The sequence below is a fragment of the Balaenoptera musculus genome, chromosome 19, assembly GCF_009873245.2.
Source record: "Balaenoptera musculus isolate JJ_BM4_2016_0621 chromosome 19, mBalMus1.pri.v3, whole genome shotgun sequence".
NCBI lineage: Eukaryota > Metazoa > Chordata > Mammalia > Artiodactyla > Balaenopteridae > Balaenoptera > Balaenoptera musculus.
In genome coordinates this window covers 15,873,229-15,897,323 of record NC_045803.1, presented here as the reverse complement: position 1 = coordinate 15,897,323, position 24,095 = coordinate 15,873,229, and the positions used below count along the sequence as shown (strand labels likewise).

Here is a 24,095-nt window from a genome sequence, read left to right as displayed (position 1 = left end):
CCCCCCACAGCCCCCAGGGCCTTTTCCAGGCCTGTGGGTCCTGAGCAGTGGCACCGCCCACCACCCAAACCTTGCCCTTGCTTAGGCCCTGCCCTCCACAGCCAAGTCCTTTCCCCCCCTCCTTTTTCTTTTTTCTTTTCCCTCCTCTTTTTTATTATTGTGGTACAGATGTACCTTCCAGTTGTTGATACATCTATATTTTAAATTTTATATTCTTCCTAACACATCTGTTAGTTTCCCAGTCTAATTTTATTTTTTACTTTGTTATTGTTTTTTTTTTTTTTTTGCCACCCCAGGTGGCTTGCAGGATCTTGGTTCACGAGCATGGGGTCAGGCTGTAGCTCCTGCAGTGGGAGCTCTGAGTCCGAACCACTGGACTAACAGAGAACCTCAGACCCCAGGGAATACTCAACGCAGTGAGGTCTCATGGAGATCCTCATCTCAGCAACAAGACACAGCTCTATCCAATAGCCTACAAACTCCAGTGTTGGAAGCCTCAGGCCAAACAACCAGTAAGACAGGAACACAATCCCACTCATAAAAAAGAAAAAAAAAAAGAGACAGCAAAAAAATATGTCACAGATGAAGGAGCAAGGTTAAAAACCTACAAGACCAAATAAATGAAGAGGAAATAGGCCATCCACCTGAAAAAGAATTCAGAGTAATGAGAGTAAAGATGATCCAGAATCTCGGAAATAGAATGGAGGCATGGATTGAGAAAATACAAGAAATGTTTAACAAAGATCTAGAAGAACTAAAGAACAAACAGAGATGAACAACACAATAACTGAAGTGAAAAATACACTAGAAGGAATCAATAACAGAATAACTAAGGCAGAAGAACGAATAAGTGAGCTGGAAGACAAAATGGTGGAAATAACTGCCGAGGAGCAGAATAAAGAAAGAAGAATGAAAAGAATTGAAGACAATCTCAGAGACCTCTGGGACAACAATAAACACACCAACATTTGAATTATAGGGGTCCCAGAAGAAGAAGAGAAAAAGAAAGGGTCTGAGAAAATATCTGAAGAGATTATAGTTGAAAACTTCCCTCACATGGGAAAGGAAATAGTCACCCAAGTCCAGGAAGCACAGAGAGTTCCATACGGGATAAACCCTAGGAAAAACACACCAAGACACATGTTAATCAAACTAACAAAAATGAAATTCAAAGAAAAAATATTAAAAGCAGCAAGGGAAAAACAAAAAATAACATACAAAGGAATCCCCATAAGGTTATCAGCTGATTTTTCAGCGGAAACTCTGCAGGCCAGAAGGGAATGGCAGGATATACTTAACGTGATGAAAGAGAAAAACCTACGACAAAGATTACTCTACCCAGCAAGGATCTCATTCAGATTTGACGGAGAAATCAAAAGCTTTACAGACAAGCAAAAGCTAAGAGAATTCAGCACCACCAAACCAGGTTTACAACAAATGCTAAAGAAACTTCTCTAAGTGGGAAACACAAGAGAAGAAAAAGACCGACAAAAAAAACCCCCAAAACAATTAAGAAAATGGTAATAGGAACATACATATCGATAACAACCTTGAATGTAAACGGACTACATGAACTAACCAAAAGACACAGACTGGCTGAATGGATACAAAAACAAGACCCATACATATGCTGTCTACAAGAGACCCACTTCAGACCTAGGGATACATACAGACTGAAAGTGAAGGGATGGAAAAAGATACTCCATGCAAATGGACATCAAAAGAAAGCTGGAGTAGCAATACTCATATCAGATAAAATAGACTTTAAAATAAAGACTGTTACAAGAGATAAGGAGGGACACTACATAATGATCAAAGGATCAATCCAAGAGGAAGATATAACAATTATAAATGTTTATGCACCCAACATAGGAGCACCTCAATACATAATGCAAATGCTAACAACTATGAAAGGAGAAATTGACAATAACACAATAATAGCAGGGGACTTTAATACCCCACTTACACCAATGGACAGATCATCCAAACAGAAAATAAATAAGGAAACACAAGCTTTAAATGACACAACCGACCAGATAGATCTAACCAATATTCATAGAACATTCCACCCAAAAGTAGCAGGATACACTTTCTTCTCAAGTGCACATGGAACATTCTCCAGGATAGATCACATCCTGGGTCACAAATCAAGCCTCGGAAAATTTAAGAAAATTGAAATCGTATCAAGCATCTTTTCTGACCACAACACTATGAGACTGGAAATCAATTACAGAAAAAAAAACTGTAAAAAACACAAATACATGGAGGCTAAACAGTGCACTACTAAATAACCAAGAGATCACTGAAGAAATCAAAGAAAAAATTAAAAAATACATAGAAATAAATGACAATGAAAACATGGCAACCCAAAACCTATGGGACGCAGCAAAAGCAGTTCTAAGAGGGAAGTTTATAGCAATACAATCTCGCCTCAAGAAACAAGAAAAATCTCAAATAAACAATCTAACCCTACACTTAAAATAACTAGAGAAAGAAGAACAAACAAAACCCAAAGTCAGTAGAAGGAAAGAAATCATAAAGATCAGAGCAGAAATAAATGAAATAGAAATGAAGAAAATAGCAAAGATCAATAAAACTAAAAGCTGGTTCTTTGAGAAGATAAACAAAATTGATAAACCCTTAGCCAGACTCATCAAGAAAAAAAAGGAAGAGGACGCAAATCAATAAAATTGGAAATGAAAAAGGAGAAATCACAACTGAAACTGCAGAAATACAAAGGATTATAAGAGACTACTACAAACAACCATATGCCAATAAAATGGACAACCACGAAGAAATGGACAAATTCTTGGAAAGGTACAATTTTCCAAGACTGAACCAGGAAGAATTAGAAAATATAAACAGACCTATCACAAGTAATGAAATTGAAACCGTAATTAAAAATCTTCCAACAAACAAAAGTCCAGGACCAGATGGCTTCACAGGCAAATTCTATCAAACGTTTAGAGAAGGGCTAACACCTACCCTTCTCAAACTCTTCCAAATATTGCAGAGGGAGAAACACTCCCAAATTCATTCTATAAAGCCACCATCACCCTGATACCAAAACCAGAAAAAGATATCACAAAAAAAGAAAATTATAGACCAATATCACTGATGAACATAGAGGCAAAAATCCTCAACAAAATACTAGCAAACAGAATCCAACAGCACATTAAAAGGACCATATGCCATGATCAAGTGGGATTTATCCCAGGGATGTAAGGATTCTTCAATATACATAAATCAATCAATGTGATACACCACATTAACAAATTAAGGAATAAAAACCGTATGATCATCTCAATAGATGCAGAAAAAGCTTTTGACAAAATTCAACACCCATTTATGATCAAAACTCTCCAGAGAGTGGGCATAGAGGGAACCTACCTCAACATAATAAAGGCCACAGACGACAAACCCACAGCAAGCATCACACTCAATGGTGAAAAACTGAAAGCATTTCCACTAAGATCAGGAACAAGACAAGGATGTCCACTCTCGCCACTCTTATTCAACATAGTTTTGGAAGTCCTATCCACAGCAATCAGAGAAGAAAAAGAAATGAAAGAAATACAAATTGGAAAAGAAGAAGTAAAACTGTCACTGTTTGCCGATGACATGATACTATACATAGAAAATCCTAAAGATGCCACCAGAAAACTACTAGAACTAATCAATGAATTTGGTAAGGATGCAGGATACAAAATTAATGCACAGAAATCTCTGGCATTCCTATACACCAACAATGAAAAATCAGAAAGAGAAATTAAGGAAAAATCCCATTCACGATTGCAACAAAAGAATAAAACACCTAGGAATAAACCTGCCTAAGGAGGTGAAAGATTTGTATTCAGAAAACCATAAGACACTGATGAAAGAAATCAAAGATGACATAAACAGATGGAGAAATATACCATGTTCTTGGATTGGAAGAATCAATATTGTGAAAAGACTATACTACCCAAAACAATCTACAGATTCAATGCAAGCCCTATCAAAATACCAGTGGCATTCTTCAAAGAATTAGAACAAAAAATTTTACTATTTACAATAGCCAGGACATGGAAGCAACCTAAATGTCCATCAACAGATGAATGGATAAAGAAGATGTGGCACATATATATAATGGAATATTACTCAGCCATAAAAAGAAACTAAACTGAGTTATTTGTAGTGAGGTGGATGGACCTAGAGTCTGTCATACAGAGTGAAGTAAGTCAGAAAGAGAAAAACAAATACTGTATGCTAACACATATATGGAATCTAAAAAAAAAAAAAAAGGTTCTCATGAACCTAGGGGTAGGACAGGAATAAAGATTCAGACGTAGAGAATGGACTTGAGGACATGGGGAGAGGGAAGGGTAAGCTGGGATGAAGTGAAAGAGTAGCATGGACATATATACACTACCAAATGTAAAACAGACAGCTAGTGGGAAGCAGCGGCATAGCACAGGGATTTCAGCTCAGTGCTTTGTGACCACCTAGAGGGGTGGGATAGGGAGGGTGGGAGGGAGGGAGGCGCAAGAGGGAGGGGATATGGGGATATATGTATACATATAGCTGATTCACTTTGTTATACAGCAGAAACTAACACACCATTGTAAAGCAATTATACTCCAATAAAGATGTTAACAAATAAATTAATTAATTAAATAAAATACATGAGGAGTGCCTTTTTTAATGTAAAAAAAGAGACATGAGACATGGAGAAGAGAAAGGAAAATGACAGACATAATTTAGTGTCAACATTAGTGGTAAATGGATTTAACAATCAAAAAGGCAGAGACTGTCAGACTGGATAGAAAAACAAGATCAAACTATATGCTGTCTATAGGAGACATACTTTAGGTTCAAACATAAAAATAAGTTGAAATAAATTGATGGGAAAAGATATATCATGCAAAGAATAACCATAAAAATGCTGGAGTGAATATACTAATATTAGACAAAACAGACTTTAAAACAAAAACTGGGGACTTCCCTGGTGGTCCAGTGGTTAAGAATCCACCTTCCAATGCAGGGGACATGGGTTCGATCCCTGGTCAGGGAACTAAGATCCCACATGCTGCGGGGCAAATGAGCCTGCACGCCACAACTACTGAGCCTGTGCACCACAACTAGAGAGCCCATATGCCTCAACTAGAGCCCATGTGCCACAACAACAGAGTCCACGTGCTCTGGAGCCTGTGCGCCGCAACAAAGAGCCCATGTGCCGCAACTAAGAACTGACACAGCCAAATAAATAAATAAATATTTTAAAAAGGAAATCAATAAAATAGAGAACAGAAAAATAATAGAAAGAATCAATAAGACCAAAAATTGGTTCCTTGAAAAGATCAACAAAATTGACAAACCTTTAAGTTGACTGACCAAGAAAAAGAGAGAACGCTCAAAGCATTAAACTCAGGAATGAAAGAGGAGACATTACTACTAACCTTACAGGATTAAAAAGGATTATAGGGGAATATTATGAAAAACAGTATGGTAACAAATTAGATGATTTAGATGAAATGGACAAATTCCTAGAAAGACACAAAGTAATGAAACTGCTCAAGGACAGAAAAAAAGAAAATCTGAATAAACCTGTATCAAGTAAAGAGATTCAGTTAGTAATCAAAAAACTACCCACAAAAAAAAGCTCAGGGCTAGATGGCTTCACTGGTAAATTCTACCAAACACCAAAGAACAGTTAATACCAATACTTCACAAAATCTCCCAAAATAGAAGAGGAGTGAACGCTCCTTCTATGAGGCCAGTATTACCCTGATATACCAGACGCAGACAAAAAAAAAAGAAAACTACAGATCACTATCTCTTATTAATACAGAGGTAAAAATCCTCAACAAAATGCTAACTAATTTAATCTAACAATATATAAAAAGGGAACACAGATGTTTATAACAGCTGTAATTCATAATTGCCAACACCTGGAAGCAATCAAGACGTCCCGTAGTAGGTGAATGGATAAATAAATTGTGGTACATCCAGATAAAGGAATATTACTCAATGCTAAAAAGAAATGTGCTATCAAACCAGGAAAACACATGGAGGAACCTTAAATGCATATAACTAAGTGAAAGAAGCTGACTTGAAAAGGCTATATACAGTATGATTCCACTATATGACATTCTGGAAAAGGCAAAACTACAGAGACAGTAATAAGATTAGTGGATACCAGGGGCTGGAGGAGAGGAGAGCAATGACTAGACAGAGCACACAGGATTTTTAGGTCAGTGAAAATACTCTGTATGATACTATAATGACAGACACATGTATATACATTTGTCCAAATCCATAGATTATACAACACCAAGAGTGAGCCTGAATGTAAACTATTAGACTTTGGGTGATTATGATGTGTCAGTATAGGTCCATCAATTATAACAATGTACCACTCTGATGCGGGATGCTGATAATGGGGGAGGCTATGCATGTGTGGGGGCAAAGGGTATATGGGGAATTCCTGTACCTTCCTCTCAACTTTGCCATGAACCTGAAATTGCTCTTTAAAAACAAACAAACAAAAAAATATATAAAGGATTATGTGCCATCACCAAGTGGGATTTATCCCAGGAATGCAATACTGATTTAACATCTGAAAATAAACTAATGTAATACTCGATGCCGATAGAATAAAGAACAAATCCATACGATCCTCTCAACAGATGCAGAAAAAGCACTTGAAAAAACTCAATACCTTTTCATGAGAAAAACACTCAACAAACTAGCAAAAAAGAGGAACTTCCTCAATGTGTTATAAGACATCTACAAACACCCCACAGCTAACATCATACTAAATGTGAAAGACTAGATGCTTTCCCCTTATGGTCAGGAACAAGACAAGGATGTACATTCTTACCACTTCTATTAACATTGCAGTGAAGGTTCTAAATAGAGCAATTAGGCAAGAAAATAAAAGGCATCCAGATTGGGAAGGAGAAAATACAACCATCTCTATTTTCAGATGACATGATTTTCAGAAAACATAAAAAATCCACTAAAATTTTATTAGAACTAATAAACAACTTCAGCAAGGTTGCAGAATATAAGATCAATAGTAAAAACCCAATTGTATAACTACACATTTGCAGTGAACATCCAAAAATGAAATCAGGGAAAACAAATCCCATTTACAATAGCATCAGAAAGAATAAAATACTGCTCAAGATGGTGGAGTAGAAAGACCCTGAGCTCACATCCTCTCATGGGCACACCAAAATTACAGCTAATTTACAGAGCAACTGTTGATGAAAAAGACTGAAACCTATAAAGAGAACGAACCACAACAAGATGGGTAGGAGTGGTAGAGTCAACGTATAGTCAAGACCCATACTCCTGGATGGGAAACACACAAATGGGAGAATAATTACAATTGCAGAGGTTTTCCACAAGGAGCAAGGGGTCTGAGCCCCACATCGGGCTCTAGAGCCTGAGGATCCTGCACTGGGGAAGACAAGCCCCCAGAGCATTTGGCTTTGAAGGCCAGTGGGGCTTACTTTCAGGTGACCCAGAGGATTGTAGGAAACAGAGACTCCACTCTTAGAGGGCGCACACAAAATCTCACGTGCTCTGGGACTCAGGGGAGCAGCAGGAATTTGAAAGGAGCCTGGTTCAGACCCCGCTGCTGACCTTGGAGAGTCTTCTGGAGAGGCAGGATGCAACCTGAGCTCACCCTGGGGACATAGAAACTGGCAGCAGCCACTTTGGGGAGTTCGTTCAACCACATGGACACTGGTGCTGGCAAGTGCCATTTTGGAATCTTCTCTGTAGCTTATTAGCCTTGGGACTCAGCTCCACACTGCCCACAAGTTTGTAGGCAAAAGTACTGTGACTCCTAAGGCCCACCAATTAGCCAGGCAGGGACACAGACCCATCCACCAGCAAGCAGGCTGCCTTAAGATTCTCTGAGCCCACAGCCACCCCTGGACATGACCCTGTCCACCAGGGGGCCCAGGACCCAGCCCCACACACCAGAGATGAAAATGTTGAGAGATGATACAAACATGAAGGATGGAGAATGAAGATCTAATCTAAAAGCTATATACATTGCCAAGGAACCAGAATAAAAGAAAACCCAAAAACACAAATGGAAAAAAAAAAAAAACTTGGAGTTGAAATAAAATTGAGATATTATGACTATGTGAAAGGAAAAAACGAATGAAAAAAAAGGGTAAATTGTAACTGTGGATAGGCAATGGTTTTTTAAGATATGACACCAAAAGCACAAGCAACAAAAGAAAATTAAATAAAAATGGACATCAGAAAAATGTAAAAATCTTGTGCTTTCAAGGACATCATCAAGAAAGTGAAAAGACAACCCATAGGCTGGGAGAAAATATTTACAGATCATATACCAGATAAGAAACATATCTAGAATATATATGAAGATCTCTTACAATTAAATAATAAAAAGACAAACCAATTAAAAAATGGGCAAAGGATCTAAATAAACATTTCTTCAAAGAAGATATACAAATGGCCAATAAGCACATGAAAAGATGCTCAACATCACTAATTACCAGGTACACGTAAATCAAAATCACAATGAAATATCACTTCACAACCACTAGATGGTTATAATCAAAAGGACAGATAATAATAAGTGTTGATGAGGATGTGGAGAGACTAGAATCCTCATCCACTGCTGGTGGAAACGTAAGATGGTACAACTGTTGTGTAAAATAGTGGGGCAGTTCCTTAAAAAGTTAAATGTAGAGTTACTGTATAAGCTAGCAATTCCACTACATATAATGAGAGAACTAAAAATATTGCCCACATAAAAACTTGTACACAAATGTTCTTAGCTACATTATTTGTAATAGCCAAAAAGTGGAAATAATTCAAATGTCCATTAACTGATAAAAAGATAAATAAAATATGTCATATTCAGGACTTTCCTGGTGGCGCAGTGGTTAAGAATCTGCCTGCCAATGCAGGGGACATGGGTTCGAGCCCTGGTCCAGGAAGATCCCACATGCTGTGGAGCAACTAAGCCATGCACCGCAACTACTGAGCCTGAGCTCTAGAGCCCATGAGCGACAACTACTGAGCCCCTGTGCCACAGTTACTGAAGCCCACATGCCTAGAGCCCATGCTCCGCAACAACAGAAGCCACTGCAATGGGAAGCCCGTGCACCACAACGATGAGTAGCCCCCACTTGCCACAACGAAGACCCAACACAGCCAAAAAAATAAAATATAAATAAATAAATACATTTATAAAAAAAGTCATATTCATATAAGAGAATACTATTTGGAAATAAAAAGAAACAAAGTACTGATACAAGCTACAAAATGGATGAGCCTTGAAAACATTATGCTGAGTGAAAGAAAACAGTCACAAAGGACCATATATTATATGATTCCATTTACATGAATGTCCAGAATAGGCAAATCCATAGAAACAGAAAGTACAAAGGAGACTTGGGGGGAAATGGGAAGTGATAGCTCATGGGTACAGAGTTCCTTTTTAGGGTGATGAAATGTTCTAACATTGATTGTGGTAATGGCAACTCATACTAAAAATCATTGAATTATATACTTTAAATGTGTCAATTTTATGGTATGTGACTTATATGTCAACAAAGTGTTTTTTAGGTTGTGAGACTGTTTCAATGTATTTCAAGTTTTAAAAAAATTCCAATAAAAATAATTCCATCAGAAAATGTTACTGATTAACTTGATTATTATTCCACAAATATTCATTTGTGTCTCTAGCTAATGTCCCATCCCCCAGTGTGGGCCCTGAATGAGCCATTTGTTAGAGCTAAAGGAATGTCAGTGAACATGATGTGAGTTGAGGCCTGAAATGCGCTTATACCTGTTAAAAACAAGACAACAGGCCCAAAATGGAGTCACTTATGCTAAGCCTCATGTCACCAAACTGAGACTTACCTACAATTTCAGCCTCTCCTAGAAATAAAACCTTAAACTAGTCAAGCAGGAATCACCTGATCAGCATTAGTGAGGTAATCTGCCTGATAGACCCTATCATCCCCTAAAGGAAAGTAACCTGGCCAGAACCAATCCACTTTTTGCTACTCTAACTTCCTTATTCCCACTCCCTTCTGCCTATAAAAGTCTTTGACTTGGTACAGCTCCTCAGAGTTCTATGTATCTGCTAGATTGGATGTTCCCTGACTCATGAATCATTGAATAAAGCCAATAAGATCTTCAAAATGTAATCAGTTGAATTTTGTTTTTAAACACATCCTTGACTTGGTTCATGTACTCCAGTGATCTGGCAAGTGAAGACCCTGCCCCAGAAAGCTGCTGCTCTTTCACCTGAATGAACGCACGTGGAGGAGATGTGCCCATGCCACAGCCTGAGTCAGGGCCAGGTGATCTGCAGCCCAAAGCAGAGCCCAAAGCCCACATAGTCAACCTGCATGAGCATAAAGGTCTCATAAAAGCAGCAGAAAAGCTGAAAAGATACCTGATTGAAAATTTTTCAAAGAATTAGGCTCTCAAAATGGAGCTGGATTTAGATATTTTTACTGGTTAACAGGCTGTAGAGTCTGACATCATGAGTTCAAATCCTGGCTTCAAAATTTAATCGTGTGGGAATTCCCTGCCAGTCCAGTGGTTAGGACTCGGCGCTTTCACTGCCATGGCTCGGGTTCAATCCCTGGTTGGGAACTAAGATCCCACAAGCCTCACAGCGCAGCCAAAAACAAAAAAAGTTTTTTTTTAAACTAAAATCGACAAATAGCCAAATTTGAGCCTCATCTGTAAAGTGGCGTTTTCCTCCAAGGGGTGTTATGAGGACTAAATGAGACCAAAAACTGTGAAGCACTCAGAACTGAGGTTGGCACCCAATAATCATTCAATAAATGTTTCAGGAATAGATAACCCCTATGGAATATGAACCACTAAAAAAAATAGGGAAGAACAACAACAAAGAAAATATATTTTCTACTAGTGCTAGTAAATTAGCATTAAAACATCTTTCCCACTAACTAGTAAATTAGCATAAATTTCATACCAAAAAAAAAAATTGTACTCCTGCCAAAAATTATAAAACAAGTAACAAAAGTAAATATGGGTTAATTTCTAACTGTATAAAATGATGAATCAGTGCTTTAGAACAAATAGTCTATTTTCCTAAGATGTTGACTCTCTTTACATACATATGTCAAGAATTCCATATTAGGAGCAAGGAACAAAGAGGATTGTTAAAAAACACAAATTCACAGTTCGTGTCATTAAATTTTATTCCTCCTCCTGTCAGACAGAACCAAGAAAAAGATGAGTATCTCCTGGGCCCTGGCAGGAAGCCTTAGCATTTCCAGAGGTCCTGCTGGTATCACAGCAGTTTCCTCTCCTTCATTTTTATGATACTTAATATGATAAATCTTTTTTTAAAAATAACAAAGTTTACAGTGAAGGCATAAAGGTAATTACATGTTAGTTCTATGGTATATATGCTGACTGGCAACTTTTTTCTTTCTGACCGGCAACTTTTTGTATAAGTTTTTTTTTTTCCTTAAAGTCACACAAACATTAAACGAATATTCTTCTTTTTAAAACTTAGAGCATAACACATAACATTTTTCATATTTTTTCTTGGATATTTTACACACTTATTTTTCAAATGTCTTCTACACTCAGCTTGAATAGACTTGCCTTAAAAAGAATATTTAGAATATTTGAGATTCCAATAAATCTCAAGATTAAAGAGAATTTATATTGATTTAATAATGATGATCTTTTCCAAAAAAAGTATGTATTAAAAATTTATTCAAATCCTCTTTTAGGTCTCAGTAATGCTTTAAAGGTTTCTTTCTCCCATATACATCGGATACATTTTTTTTTTCCTTTAGGATTTTGTTTCTACTCTTAACATTTTTCTTCCATTGTATTTATTTTTTAATTTTAATTTTTTTTGGCTGCACCGTGAGGTTTGCAGGATATTAGTTCCCCGACCAGGGAATGAACCTGGGCCATGGCAGTGAAAGCACCGAGTCCTAACCACTGGACTGCCAGGGAATTCCCACCTTCCATTTTACTTTTGAACTGATTAGTGGTTTGTATATAGAAATGCTGTTGATTTCTGTATATTAATTTTGTTTCCATACTGTATTGAATTCTCTCGTTTCCTCTTCAACTGCCCACATACATAATTGTATCGCCTAGATATAATTTTTTATGCACCTTCCCAATTTTTATCTTTTTTTTCTTTTCTATATGCATATAGAATTACAGTAAATAAATGTGGTACCATGAGTAATCTGGTCATGTTCCTGACTTTAGTAGGAATATGTATCATTTCCCGCAGGAAACATGGTTCTGGCCTTTAGCTTAGTATGTGTGTAGAATAATTTTTTAAAATATCATGTTAAGGAAGTGTCCTTTTACTTCTATTTTATAAATAGATCCTCTTTAAAAAATCTCAAATTCTGATTTAAAAAAAAATTAGTAGCTCTATGGAGCTGATTATATATTTTTTTGAATATGATAAATTATATTAATGGATTTCCTTAAATTGAAACATCTTTCTGATAGACAGAAAAAAATGTTTCACTCAATTCTTCTCCAATTACAGACAGTCCCCAACCTAAGATAGTTTAACTTATGAATTTTCGACTTTACAATGGTGCAAAAGTGATACACACAGAAAACATAGATACCTTGAATTTTAAGTTTTGATCTTTTCTCAGGCTAGCTTTATGTGGTATGATACTCTCTGGTGATGCCGGGCAGCGGCAACAAGCCATAGCTCCCAGTCAGCCATGTGATCACATGGGTAAACAACCAGTACACCCTTAAAACCATTCTATACCCATTAAACCATTCTGTTTTTCATTTTCAGTACAGCAGTCAATAAATCACATGAGATATTCAACACTTTATTATCAAATAGGCTTTGTGTTAGATGATTGAAGGCTAATGTAAGTGTTCTCAGCGTATTTAAGGTAGGCTAAACTAAGCTATGATGTTTGGTAGGTTAGGTGTATTAAATGTATTTTCAATTTATGCTATTTTCAAGTTATGATGGGTTTATCAGGATGTAAGTCAGGAAGGTCTGTAGTCTACAATTCTTTGCAATTCCAATTAAAATCCCAACAGCGTTTTTTCCTTAGAGCTAGATAAACTGATTCTAAAATTCAAATGAAAGCACAGAGGTCCCAAAGTAGCTGAGAAATTTTTTAAAACTGGAACATTTGTGTAGTGGGAAGTGGGGAAATCCCTGCCAAGCAAACAGGGTTATTATAAAGTTAAAGTAGTTAAGACAATGTAAACACATACACACACACACACACACACACACACACACACACACACACACACACACACACACAGAGCATAGTACCGGTATAGATGTAGACAAATAGATTAAAGAAACAGAATAAAGAGCCTAGAAACGATTAAGCATGTATATTATAAAGGTGGCATCACAAAGTAAAGATCTATTTAACAAATGGTATTGGAACACTGGTCACCTACATGCAAAAATAATTTTACTGATATAATTATCAGTAAATTCCTACCTTGGACCAATTACAAAATTGAATTCCAGTTGGATCAAAGACTAAATATGAAAAGCAAAGCTTTGAAAAGAAACTGTAACATAACATTAGGAAAGATATCTTATAAAATACCAACATTGGCAACTCATGAAAGAAGACTATTAAACATTAATGTTGCATATGTCATTTCAAAGAGGGCTTATGAGACCAAAACCAGGAGCTCTTAATGCTGTGACCAAAGACTGAAGTTCTCCATGGGATGTAATAATAGTCACTCAACAGTGCTATGTCTTCCTGAGGATATACAAGATTTAACCACTTATATCCATGATTGCTGATATGGGAAAGTAAAAATAAATGTTTCCCAAGTTTAACAACAACAATAAAAATTAATGTTGCATATTAATTTTGACTGAATTCTTACTGTATGCACAAACTTATCATATGCTAGATGAAACTATCCAAATTTAAAGTTTATATACAACAAAAGATACACGATAACATATAAGTGACAAATTAGAAGAAGATATCTCCATAAATCCTAATGCTGAAGCAGGCATTCTTAAAATCCCTTAATTTCAAGTAGAAAAAGGACTAATGGCATAAAATGGACAAATAATATGAACAGTCAATTGGCAAAATTTGCATTTCTTCACTCATGAGTGGATTTCCATTTGTACAGTATCATAAGAGTGTGGTCCTAGAGTCAGGTTGCATGGGTTTGAATCCTGGCTTTACTGCACACTAGATGCATGAAGTTATGTAAGTTTCTTAATCTGTGTGCTTCACTTCCTTTCTCTGTAAAAATTAAAATAATATCTACCTTACACACTTCTGATAATGATTACATGAAATAAGCTATGTTAAGCTTATAGCACAATATACCTGGCACATAATAGGTACTCAGTAAAGCTATTATACTTATTGCTGTAGAAGATTTTTCTAGCTGCTGGGTAGTCTATTCAAATATAAATAAAAGCTGCCACGGAATATATTTACATCCATATTCTAGAATGAATGCCCAGAAACATAGGCAGTCCATTTCTGTTTGATAGTCCAGACCAAGATGTCTGGCTCTGGTGTCTGAAAGGAACTGAATGAAGTTTTTGAAAGCTTAATAGAGTGTCCTATTTGTAGATCACAACTCCTTATCTCCAGCTTTTTACTTTATAAGGAAAATTCACATGTGAACTAATTATTTGGAATCCTCTCATAAAAGATGGTTATTACCCACTAATTCAAAATACATCTAAAAAATGTATCTACAAATCTGAATAGTCTTTTTTTCTGTGACATTTTTATTTTAAAATATTTATTGGCCACTTGCATTTTTTCCAACTGCTTGCTCATGTTCTTCACCCAATTTTCTATTTTCTTAATTATTGGTTTTTAAGAATTGCTAGTATATTTCTGCATATGTATTACAAAAACTGTTTCCAGTTTTGCCTTATTACAGTGTTTATGGTAGTTTTATTGAAGAGAAGGATTAATTTTGTGAACACAAATGAGGCATCTACTCTTTTATCTTATCAGTTTCATATGTTAAAGTAAAAAAGTAGGTCAATGAATACAGCGAACACATTCAAAGACCTTTTCAGGTAGAAAGATTTATATAGCTAATAATTATTAACAATATTTATCATTTATGGAGCACTTACTATGCATTTAACCCTCCCAATATTCCTATGGGGTAAGTATTATTATTATCCCCACTTACAGATGATGTAACTAAGGCCAAAGAGATTAAGAAACTTGCCCATAATCATGCACTTAGTAAGTCACTGAGCCAAGATTTGAACCCAAGTCTGTCTAGGCCCAGAAAACCACTCTGCCGAAAGGAGAAGTAACTGGATAAGCCACAGAATCATATGGTCAATAGAAGTGTGTATGTGTTTCAGGATGGAAAAGATATGAGCTGAGGAAAAAGAGGCAGTGGAAAATATTTAAAATACAGAAGTATGAGGGATTCCAGTGTTGGAAACAAAAAGAATCAACAGCAGAGGAAAATGAGTCATTTTGTAAGAAGATGAAGAATACTGTATCTTTTGAGACCATAAAAAAAAGACGTGGAGAGTTACAGATACCAGAACTATAAAAATTCTGCCACAGAATTTTAGTATATATTTTAGCTCAACTTAAAAAGTCTCGGGCTTTCCTGGTGGCGCAGTGGTTGAGAATCTGCCTGCCAATGCAGGGGACATGGGTTCGAGCCCTGGTCTGGGAAGATCCCACATGCTGCAGAGCAACTGGGCCCGTGAGCCACAACTACTGAGCCTGCGCGTCTGGAGCCTGTGCTCTGCAACAAGAGAGGCTGCGATAATGAGAGGCCCGCGCACCGCGATGAAGAGTGTCTCCCGCTTGCCACAATTAGAGAAAGCCCTCGCACAGAAACAAAGACCCAACACGCCAAAAATAAATAAATAAATAATTCTTTAAAAAAAAAAAAAAAAAGTCTCAACTGAAGGAAATATATATGGAGGATCATCTGAAAGAAGTACTCGATTTACTCTTCCTGATAATTCTAGTTTTTAATCTATGGCCAAGAAGGACTTTTAATAAACTGAGCTTAAAATCGTAAGAATTATGGAATTATTTTGGATTTCTTTTTGACCTAGGTGCCAATAAAAAGCTTTCTTCTTTCCTGAATTATAAGCTTTTTCCTCATAAGTAGTGCAAATTATGGGATGAACTTTATGTCTCAGTTTGCTTTTGCTTCTCCAGATCATATTCAAAAAAATTTTTTTAAAGATTTTTTGTATGTGGACCATTTTTAAAGTCTTTATTAAATTTGCTACAATATTGCTTCTGTTTTATGTTTTGCTTTTTGGGCCGTGAGAAATGTGGGGTCTCAGCTCCCTGACCAGGGAATTGAACCCTCAACCCCTCCATTGGAAGGGAAAGTCTTAACCACTGGACTGCCATGGAAGTTCCTCAAATTTGAACTCAAGTTTTATAATCCTGTATGGACCTGTTTCTGCATAGCCATATGTCAAATTTCCCCAGGTTCTGACCTTCTAGCTGTATTTTTCCTCACCTTGATTTTTGATTTAGTTTTTTCCAACTTACTGGTAGGTTAAGGTAACCCATTGCAACTGCATTGTAAAATAATGCAGGAAACAAATAAATGCTTAAAACGTACAAGAGGGGACTTCCATGGTGGCGCAGTGGTTAAGAATCTGCCTGCCAATGCAGGGGAGACGGGTTCGAGCCCTAGTCCAGGAGGATCCCACATGCTGCGGAGCAACTAAGCCCATGTGCCACAACTACTGAGCCGGTGTGCTGCAACTACTGAAGCCCGCACGCCTAGAGGCCGGGCTTGGCAACAAGAGAAGCCACTGCAATGAGAAGCCCGTGCACCGCAATGAAGAGTAGCCCCCGCTCGCCGCAACTAGAAAAAGCCCGCGCACAGCAACGAAGATCCAACGCAGCCAAAAATAAATTAATTAATAATAAAAAAAAAGCAACGTACAAGAGAACTGGTCATATCCTCTTCTTCCTTGAAAAGGGCAGAATCTGGAGAATACCAAGCTGAGGAAAGAGAAATAAAAATCTGTTTACTTCAGAGCTCCAGATAAAGGACTAGAGAAATCTTCAGCACCAGCTATAAGATCACCTATAATGATCCTCAGACCTTTGAGAAATATTAACCACCACCAGGCTACAGAGACACTGAAATGTACACAGATGGCTTGTAATTTAATCATACAGGGTTCTATGGGAATTTCTGGAGGGCTAAGTCTAGGGTGCCCAATGAATCTATTTCCCTAGTTTCCTGCTATTTTATTCCTAATAGGAGATTTTTTAAAGTACATAATAATAAATACCACAAAGATTTAAGGATTAAATTATTTATGAAGCACTGTAAAGAATTTGGAAAAAACTTTAATCAGAGACAGGTTACAGGCATTGTGGAACATTCATATGATGGAATGAAATGCAGTTATAATTCTAAAGACATTTTAAAATAACTTAATTGACTTATTTTTTACCCTAAAAATTTCAGGGCCTTAAGGTTAAAAATGGAAGACTGAATACTTGCATTTATTTCTGCTCTCTCTGAAACACAACCAAAACAAAAGAAACAAAAGAAACAATCTCACAAGGACAAAGAATACAGAAGATTTTAGCGGATAAGAGATGTCAACAAAATTTTGAAAGATAGAGAGCAAATGACTGGTTTCTAACTTAGAGAAAGATGAAGCTTAAGTGAGGGTGGGGAAACCATGGCAGAACACTTGAAAGGCTCAGGAATGGAGGTATTAGGTACTGCTACAGGCAGGAGTTTGGGGTGGGGCTGAAAAACAGGGAACTACATACAAGGTGGGGTTGAAGCAATGTAGAGAAAATAAGGGAATTAAGTAAAAGCTGTCAGATTGAAAGATGAAGTGCTCCCCTCAACTTTTTTCTTTTCTTTGCCTCCCAAAAGCAGGAGTCCTGGCTTATACTCCTCAAACAATCTAGGACTTCTTGCTGGGAAAACTGACTAGCTCAAAAGAAAATGCATACATATCCTGACATTTGGTCAACCTCCAACCTCGAACAAAACACCATATTAGAAAGAAGGGCAAGGAGAAGAGTGGGTGGGAGTCGGGGTGGGGTGAGGGTGATGAGGAAGGGGTTAGATAGAAAACAGAGATAAATCCTTATTTCTACTGTCAAAAGTCAATAGGAAATATCTAAAACTGAATTCAAACATTAGCAGTATGAGGATGTTATTCAGGAAAGCAGAGCTGAATACCAGAATATCCAGAAAAAAATGTTCCAAGTAATTGCCTATGGGTAGTGGGACCAGGGTATGGGAAGGAATGGAACAGGAAACTTTTGTTTACAGTTATATATTTAACAGTACTTTAAAAAAAATCTAAATGTATTTAAGAAAAATAGGAATTATATTAAAAATTTATTTTAAAAAACAGTTGTCAAGTGAATAAAATAAAAAACAAACGTCAACACGGTCAATAACTTGTGAACTTTCTTGGTAGGAGTACTGAACTTCGTAACTCTTTTTACAGACTCTCTCCTAAACTCTGCCCATCTCTGAGCCACCTCACCTGTCCTTTCCATCATCTGGGTCAAACGCTCCGTTGTCACACAGCTACTGCTGATCTCTGAAGGTTGAGATGTCATTCAGGCCTTTCCCACTCTAAACAGAGGGGTTAAGATAGGGTGCAGGTCTAGCAATTCCAGGGTCCACTCTATCTCAGGACTCCCCAGCTTCCAGGGAAGGTCTCAGATCAGGAGGTCTCCTTCCACGATAGATACCTGCTCTTCACGGTTCTTTATCCTCACATCACAGATCTGTCTTATCTTTGTGGAGCCAGGACCTGTGGGCTTATGATATAAATCCAATTTACCTGATGTCTTCTCACTGGATCCCTATGGGAACCAGCCTCCAAGGTGGCCCCCAATGATCATTGTCTTCTGGTATTCATGTCTTTCATACACCCCTCCCACACTGAATAGAGTTGACCTGTATAACCAATAGGATATTGCAGAAATGACAGTGTGTGACTTCCAAGGTTAGGTCATAAAAGACATCGTGGTTTCTGTCTTGCACATTTTTTTTTTTTTTTTTATTTATGGCTGTGTTGGGTCTTCGTTTCTGTGCGAGGGCTTTCTCTAGTTGTGGCAAGCGTGGGCCACTCTTCATCGTGGTGCGCGGGCCTCTAACTGTCATGGCCTCTCGTTGCGGAGCACAGGCTCCAGACGCGCAGGCTCAGTAATTGTGGCTCACGGGCCTAGTTGCTCCGCGGCATGTGGGATCCTCCCAGACCAGGGCTCGAACCCATGTCCCCTGCATCGGCAGGCAGATTCTCAACCACTGCGCCACCAGGGAAGCCTGTCTTGCACATTTTTGAATCACGCACTTTGAAGGAAGCCAGCCACCATGCCATGAAGACACTCAACAAGCCTCAGGGAGAGGCTTGTGCCAGCAGCCAACACCAACTTGCCAGCCATCTTGGAAGCAAATCCTCCAGTCCCCATTAGCCTTCTGATGACTGCAGCCCTGCCAGCAATTGACTGCAACTTAATGAAATATCTGAGCCAGAATACCCAGCTAAGTCACTCTCCACTCCCCAAAAACTGAGATAATAAATGTTTATTGTTGTTTAATATATGTTTATTGTTGTTTAAGCCACTAAATTTTGAGGTACCTTATTACACAGTAATAGATAATTAATACAGTCCCAAACAATTAGCTTCCTTGCTTGTAATTCACAGTCCCTGGAGTCACTGACCAGAAATGCTGAGACAGCAGGAGTCTGGAAGAAAACTCAAAGACTCAGCAACTCAGGCTGAACCAATAGAAACACTAAGAGTCTAGAAACAAAGTGAATACAATAGTGATGTTCACATAATATCTGCTCCTCAAATATCTTTTGTAAGCATAAAGGTGTAGGCCTGATGCAGTGACAGATATAAAGCTGAGTCAAAAAACATTCAGATTTTCAGCAACCCCAGATTTGGTGTGAAAGAGAGGTGCATTAAAAGTCCAGCTACTCCATTTCCTATCTATCTTGACAACTGAGATAAACGAGAGTTGTAACATAGAACTCCCATGCTCGTCATTTGAAATGAGAATTATACTCATGTCACAGTGACATTGTCACATGACATTAATTTATCATCTATGGTGAAAAAAATGATACGCAAGAGAGTAGACTAATCCTTACTCTGAATGACAGAAAAGAAATAATAAAACAGAAAACATTCAATTATAATAAATTTTGAGAAGTGTTATGCTTGGGATATACTCCTACTGTCCCTCACACAGTTTCTATTTTTTTCGAATGGCAATTATCACTAACAAATTATATAATTTATCATGCATATTGTCTTTCCACCTCCTCATATAAAATACATGAAAACAGGGATTTATTTTTGTCTTTTTGCCACTGATAGTAGGTGCTCAAAAAATATGTTGATAAACTGGTATAGCCACTAGGGAAAACAGTATGGCAGTCAAAAAATTAAGAATAGAATTACTATATGATCCATAAATTCCACTTGTGGATATATACCTAAAAGAACTGAAAGCAAGGACTTGAACAGGTATTTGTACACCCATGTTTGTAGCAGCATTATTTGGAATAGTCAAAAGAAACAAACAATCCAACTGTCCACTGACAGATAAATGGATAAACAAAATGTGGTATATACAATCAATGAAATATTATTCAGCCTTAACAAGGAAGAAAACTCTGACACATGCTTTAACATGGATGAACCTTGAGAACATTATGCTAAGTTAAATAAACCAGTCACAAAAGGACAAATACTGTACAATCTGGTACACAGAGTACATAATGAGGTAAAGTCAAATTCATAGGGACAGAAAGTAGAATGGTGGTTGCCTGGAACTGGGGGACTGAAGGAATGGGGAGTTATTGTTTAATGGGTACAGTTTCTGTTTTGCAAGATAAAAAGAGTTCTATGGATAAACAGATGGTGATGGTGGCACAGCCATGATGGATGTAATGCCACTGAACACTTAAAAATGGTTGGTAAGATGGTAAAATTTTTGTGTATTTTTTTTGCCTTTATTGAGGTATATCTGATACAAAAAAACCCTGCACAAATCTACGTGTATATGTCCTGATCAGTTTGGACATATTCATATACCTGTTAATACCAATACCATAACCAAGGTACTAAACATATCCATCACCTCCAAACACTTCCTTGTGCTTTGTGTTTTTTTTCCAGTAAGAACAGCTAACATGAGATCTACTCTCAACGTATTTTAAAGTGCATAGTACCACTTTGTTAATATAGGTACTATGTTGTACAGGGCTCTAGAACTTATTCATCTTACATAACAGAAACTTTGTACCTATTGGAAAACAATTCCCCATTTCCCTCTCTCCCAGCCCTTGGCAACCACCATTCTACTCCCTGCTTCTTTGAGTCTGATTATTTTCAATACCTCATGTAAAAGAATCATGTAGTATTTGTCCTGTAACTGGCTTATTTCATTTAGCATAATGTCCTAAAGGTTCATCCATGTTGTCACAAATGTCAGGATTTCCTTCTTTCTTAAGGCTGAATAATATTCCAGTGTACATATATGCCACATTTTCTCTACCCATTCATCTGTTAATGGATAGATGTTTCCATATCTTGGCTACTGTGAATATTGTTGCAACGAACATAGGGGTACAGATATTATGATAGCAAATTTTATGTCATGTGTTATGTCATCTCTATTTTACCACAATTAAAAAAAATACACACAGAGTGTACCCTTGAACAACACGGGTTTGAACAGTGTGGGTCCACTTACACGCAGATTTTTTTTTCAGTAAATACATACTACAGTACTACTACACGATCTGAGGTTGGTTGAATCTGCAGCTGCAGAACCTAGGATACAGAGGGCCAACTGTAAAGTTCTACTTAGATTTTTGACTGCAAGGGGTGGGGAGGGAATCGGACCCCCACGTTGTTCAAAGGTCAGCTGTACATATTGAGCAAATGAATAAATACTAATTTGGGGTAATTAAAATTAGAAGAAAGCAAAATATCAGATAAGAATAACATAGAAATGGGTGGGTAGTTTGGAGTTCAAGTGTTCTAAAACCTTATTTAAGTTTGGGTTTTGTTAAACATGCATGTTAAAAATTCAAGGATAAGAGGGCTTCGCTGGTGGCACAGTGGTTAAGAATACGGCTGACGATGCAGGGGACATGGGTTCGAGCCCTGGTCCAGGAAGATCCCACATGTCGCGGAGCAACTAAGCCCGTGCACCACAACTACTGAGCCTGAGCTCTAGAGCCCATGAGCCAAAACTACTGAAGCCCACATGCCCTAGAGCCCGTTCTCTGCAACGAGAAGCCACTGCAATGAGAAGCCCGCTCACCACAACTAGAGAAAGCCCACACGCAGCAACGAAGACCCAACGCAGCCAAAAATAAATAAATTAATTAATTTACAAAAAAATTCAAGGATAAGAAACCAAAGCATTGGAGAAAGAAATGGGGATAAGGTAAACCTGCACAATAAAAAAGAAGGCATAATAGAAAATAAAACAAATTTTTATCAGCAATCACAATAAATGTAAATGAATTAAACTCACCTATTAAAATAACAGTCAAACAGGATAAAAAGGGGAAAAGCCCAGCAATATGCTCTTAACAAGAGACAGACCTGAAGTATAAAGACATAAAGGGAAGGGGTTGTAAAATGAAATTCCTGGAAAATACAATAACAAAACGTGAGAAGCAATATTATCAGACAAATGAGAACATGGACTAAAAGACATTCACCAGGATAAAGAGGCATGTTTCTTAATGTCATAGATTGGAATCTTGGTCCCAATGTTTCACCCTCCGCTAAGAGGATTACACATTCACACTTTTTGTCTTGCCCTCTGACTGGGTGTAATTAATGTTACACTTAGGCACCTGAATAGCTTTAGCTAACCTAGTATTAGTATACTTTGGAGCAGAGGTTTTTAAGGGTGTTTTTATGATCTGTCTTGTATGCTGGTGATCCACCAGGAGAAGCACATGTCCTGGTAACCACTGTCCTTTTAGCCTGAGCTGCAGAAAGAATACATGTGGAGCAGGTCTGAATCGATTCTGCAGTCCAGCCACCCAGGCAAGCCCAGCCTAGATAAGCTGAACACAGAACCTGCAAACCTGTGAACAAGAGAATAAATGCTTGCTGTTTCATGCCACTGAGTTTAAGAGTGGTTTGTTAGGCAGCATTATTATGATCACAATAACTAATACATATAATAAAAGAAGACATAGGAAGATGAAATAATAAATCTGGAAAAGATCACCAAGGGAAACTGGAGCACAACAGAACCGGGCCAAGAACTGCTGGGGGCAAAAAAGGGCAGCAAAGGGGACTAAGAAAGAGTGGCCAATGGGGAGGAAAGACCACGTGAAACCAAATACAGAAAATTTTTTCATGCGGTTACCAATTATGCCAAAGGCTACACAAAAGTCAAATGAGGTAAGACAAGAACCACTACACATATCACAATTGCAAACACCTCCATACTCTGCACATCTACCTGACAATCACAGACAACACCACACACGTTATCATAAATCACAGACAATTACAAACATCACCATGACACAAATATCCCATCACAATTACTCCACCACACTCAACACAACCACACCCCCATCACTGTCGCATCATCACAATCACACACACACACACAGGATCACAACCCCACAGACCATCATAATCACACACACACTAACTCTTCACCAGTTTCTTGTTCCAACAACTCCAGCCACGCTCCAGGAGCGTACTCCCACCCCGAGCACTCTGCACTGCCACTACTCCAGACACTCTGGGCCTCCTTAAAGGCTCCGCCCCGTCAGCGGCGCGCGCTGGTTCAGCCCAGATTGCTTGAGGCCCTCCTTCAAGTCCCGCTCCGGGGACGCGGTAGCGTCACCTGCCGGAAAGGCCCGAGTGCACATCTAACGCGCAGTTTCTGGGAGGCTGGGTGAAGGTGACACGCACGATGGCCCGAGCCAGACGCCGGTAACGCCGAACCAACCCTCCGCGCCCGCCTCCCAACGGAAGTTCCACTACACAACGCCTCCCAGAAGCCCTCGCGACCCGACTCAACTTCCGGCCAGAACGGAGCAGGAGTTT

At 38.0% G+C, this 24,095-nt stretch overlaps 1 protein-coding gene and 1 non-coding gene across 13 annotated transcripts in view; one reads left to right on the top strand and one right to left on the bottom strand.

Annotated features, from left to right (window-relative positions):
- Positions 1-24,017, bottom strand: part of ZNF568 (zinc finger protein 568) — a 40,361-nt gene extending 16,344 nt beyond the window's left edge. The window contains exons 1-5 of one of the 12 annotated variants that reach the window (XM_036832812.1): positions 23,703-24,017; positions 22,549-22,619; positions 18,827-18,942; positions 18,524-18,615; positions 16,942-17,000 (exon numbers count right to left, since the gene is read on the bottom strand). In XM_036832812.1, the coding sequence (XP_036688707.1) occupies positions 16,942-17,000; positions 18,524-18,599 (135 nt within the window). In that variant the 5' untranslated portion in view covers positions 18,600-18,615; positions 18,827-18,942; positions 22,549-22,619; positions 23,703-24,017. Of the gene's footprint in view, positions 1-16,941; positions 17,001-18,523; positions 18,804-18,826; positions 18,943-22,548; positions 22,620-22,738; positions 23,669-23,695 lie in introns of those variants that run through there. The other 11 variants (XM_036832802.1, XM_036832809.1, XM_036832813.1 and 8 more) reach the window with 11 other exon arrangements.
- Positions 13,653-13,782, top strand: LOC118886023. The gene has a single exon (XR_005017651.1). It is a non-coding gene; the product is annotated as a small nucleolar RNA SNORA25 (small nucleolar RNA).
- Positions 24,018-24,095: the final 78 nt, after the last annotated feature.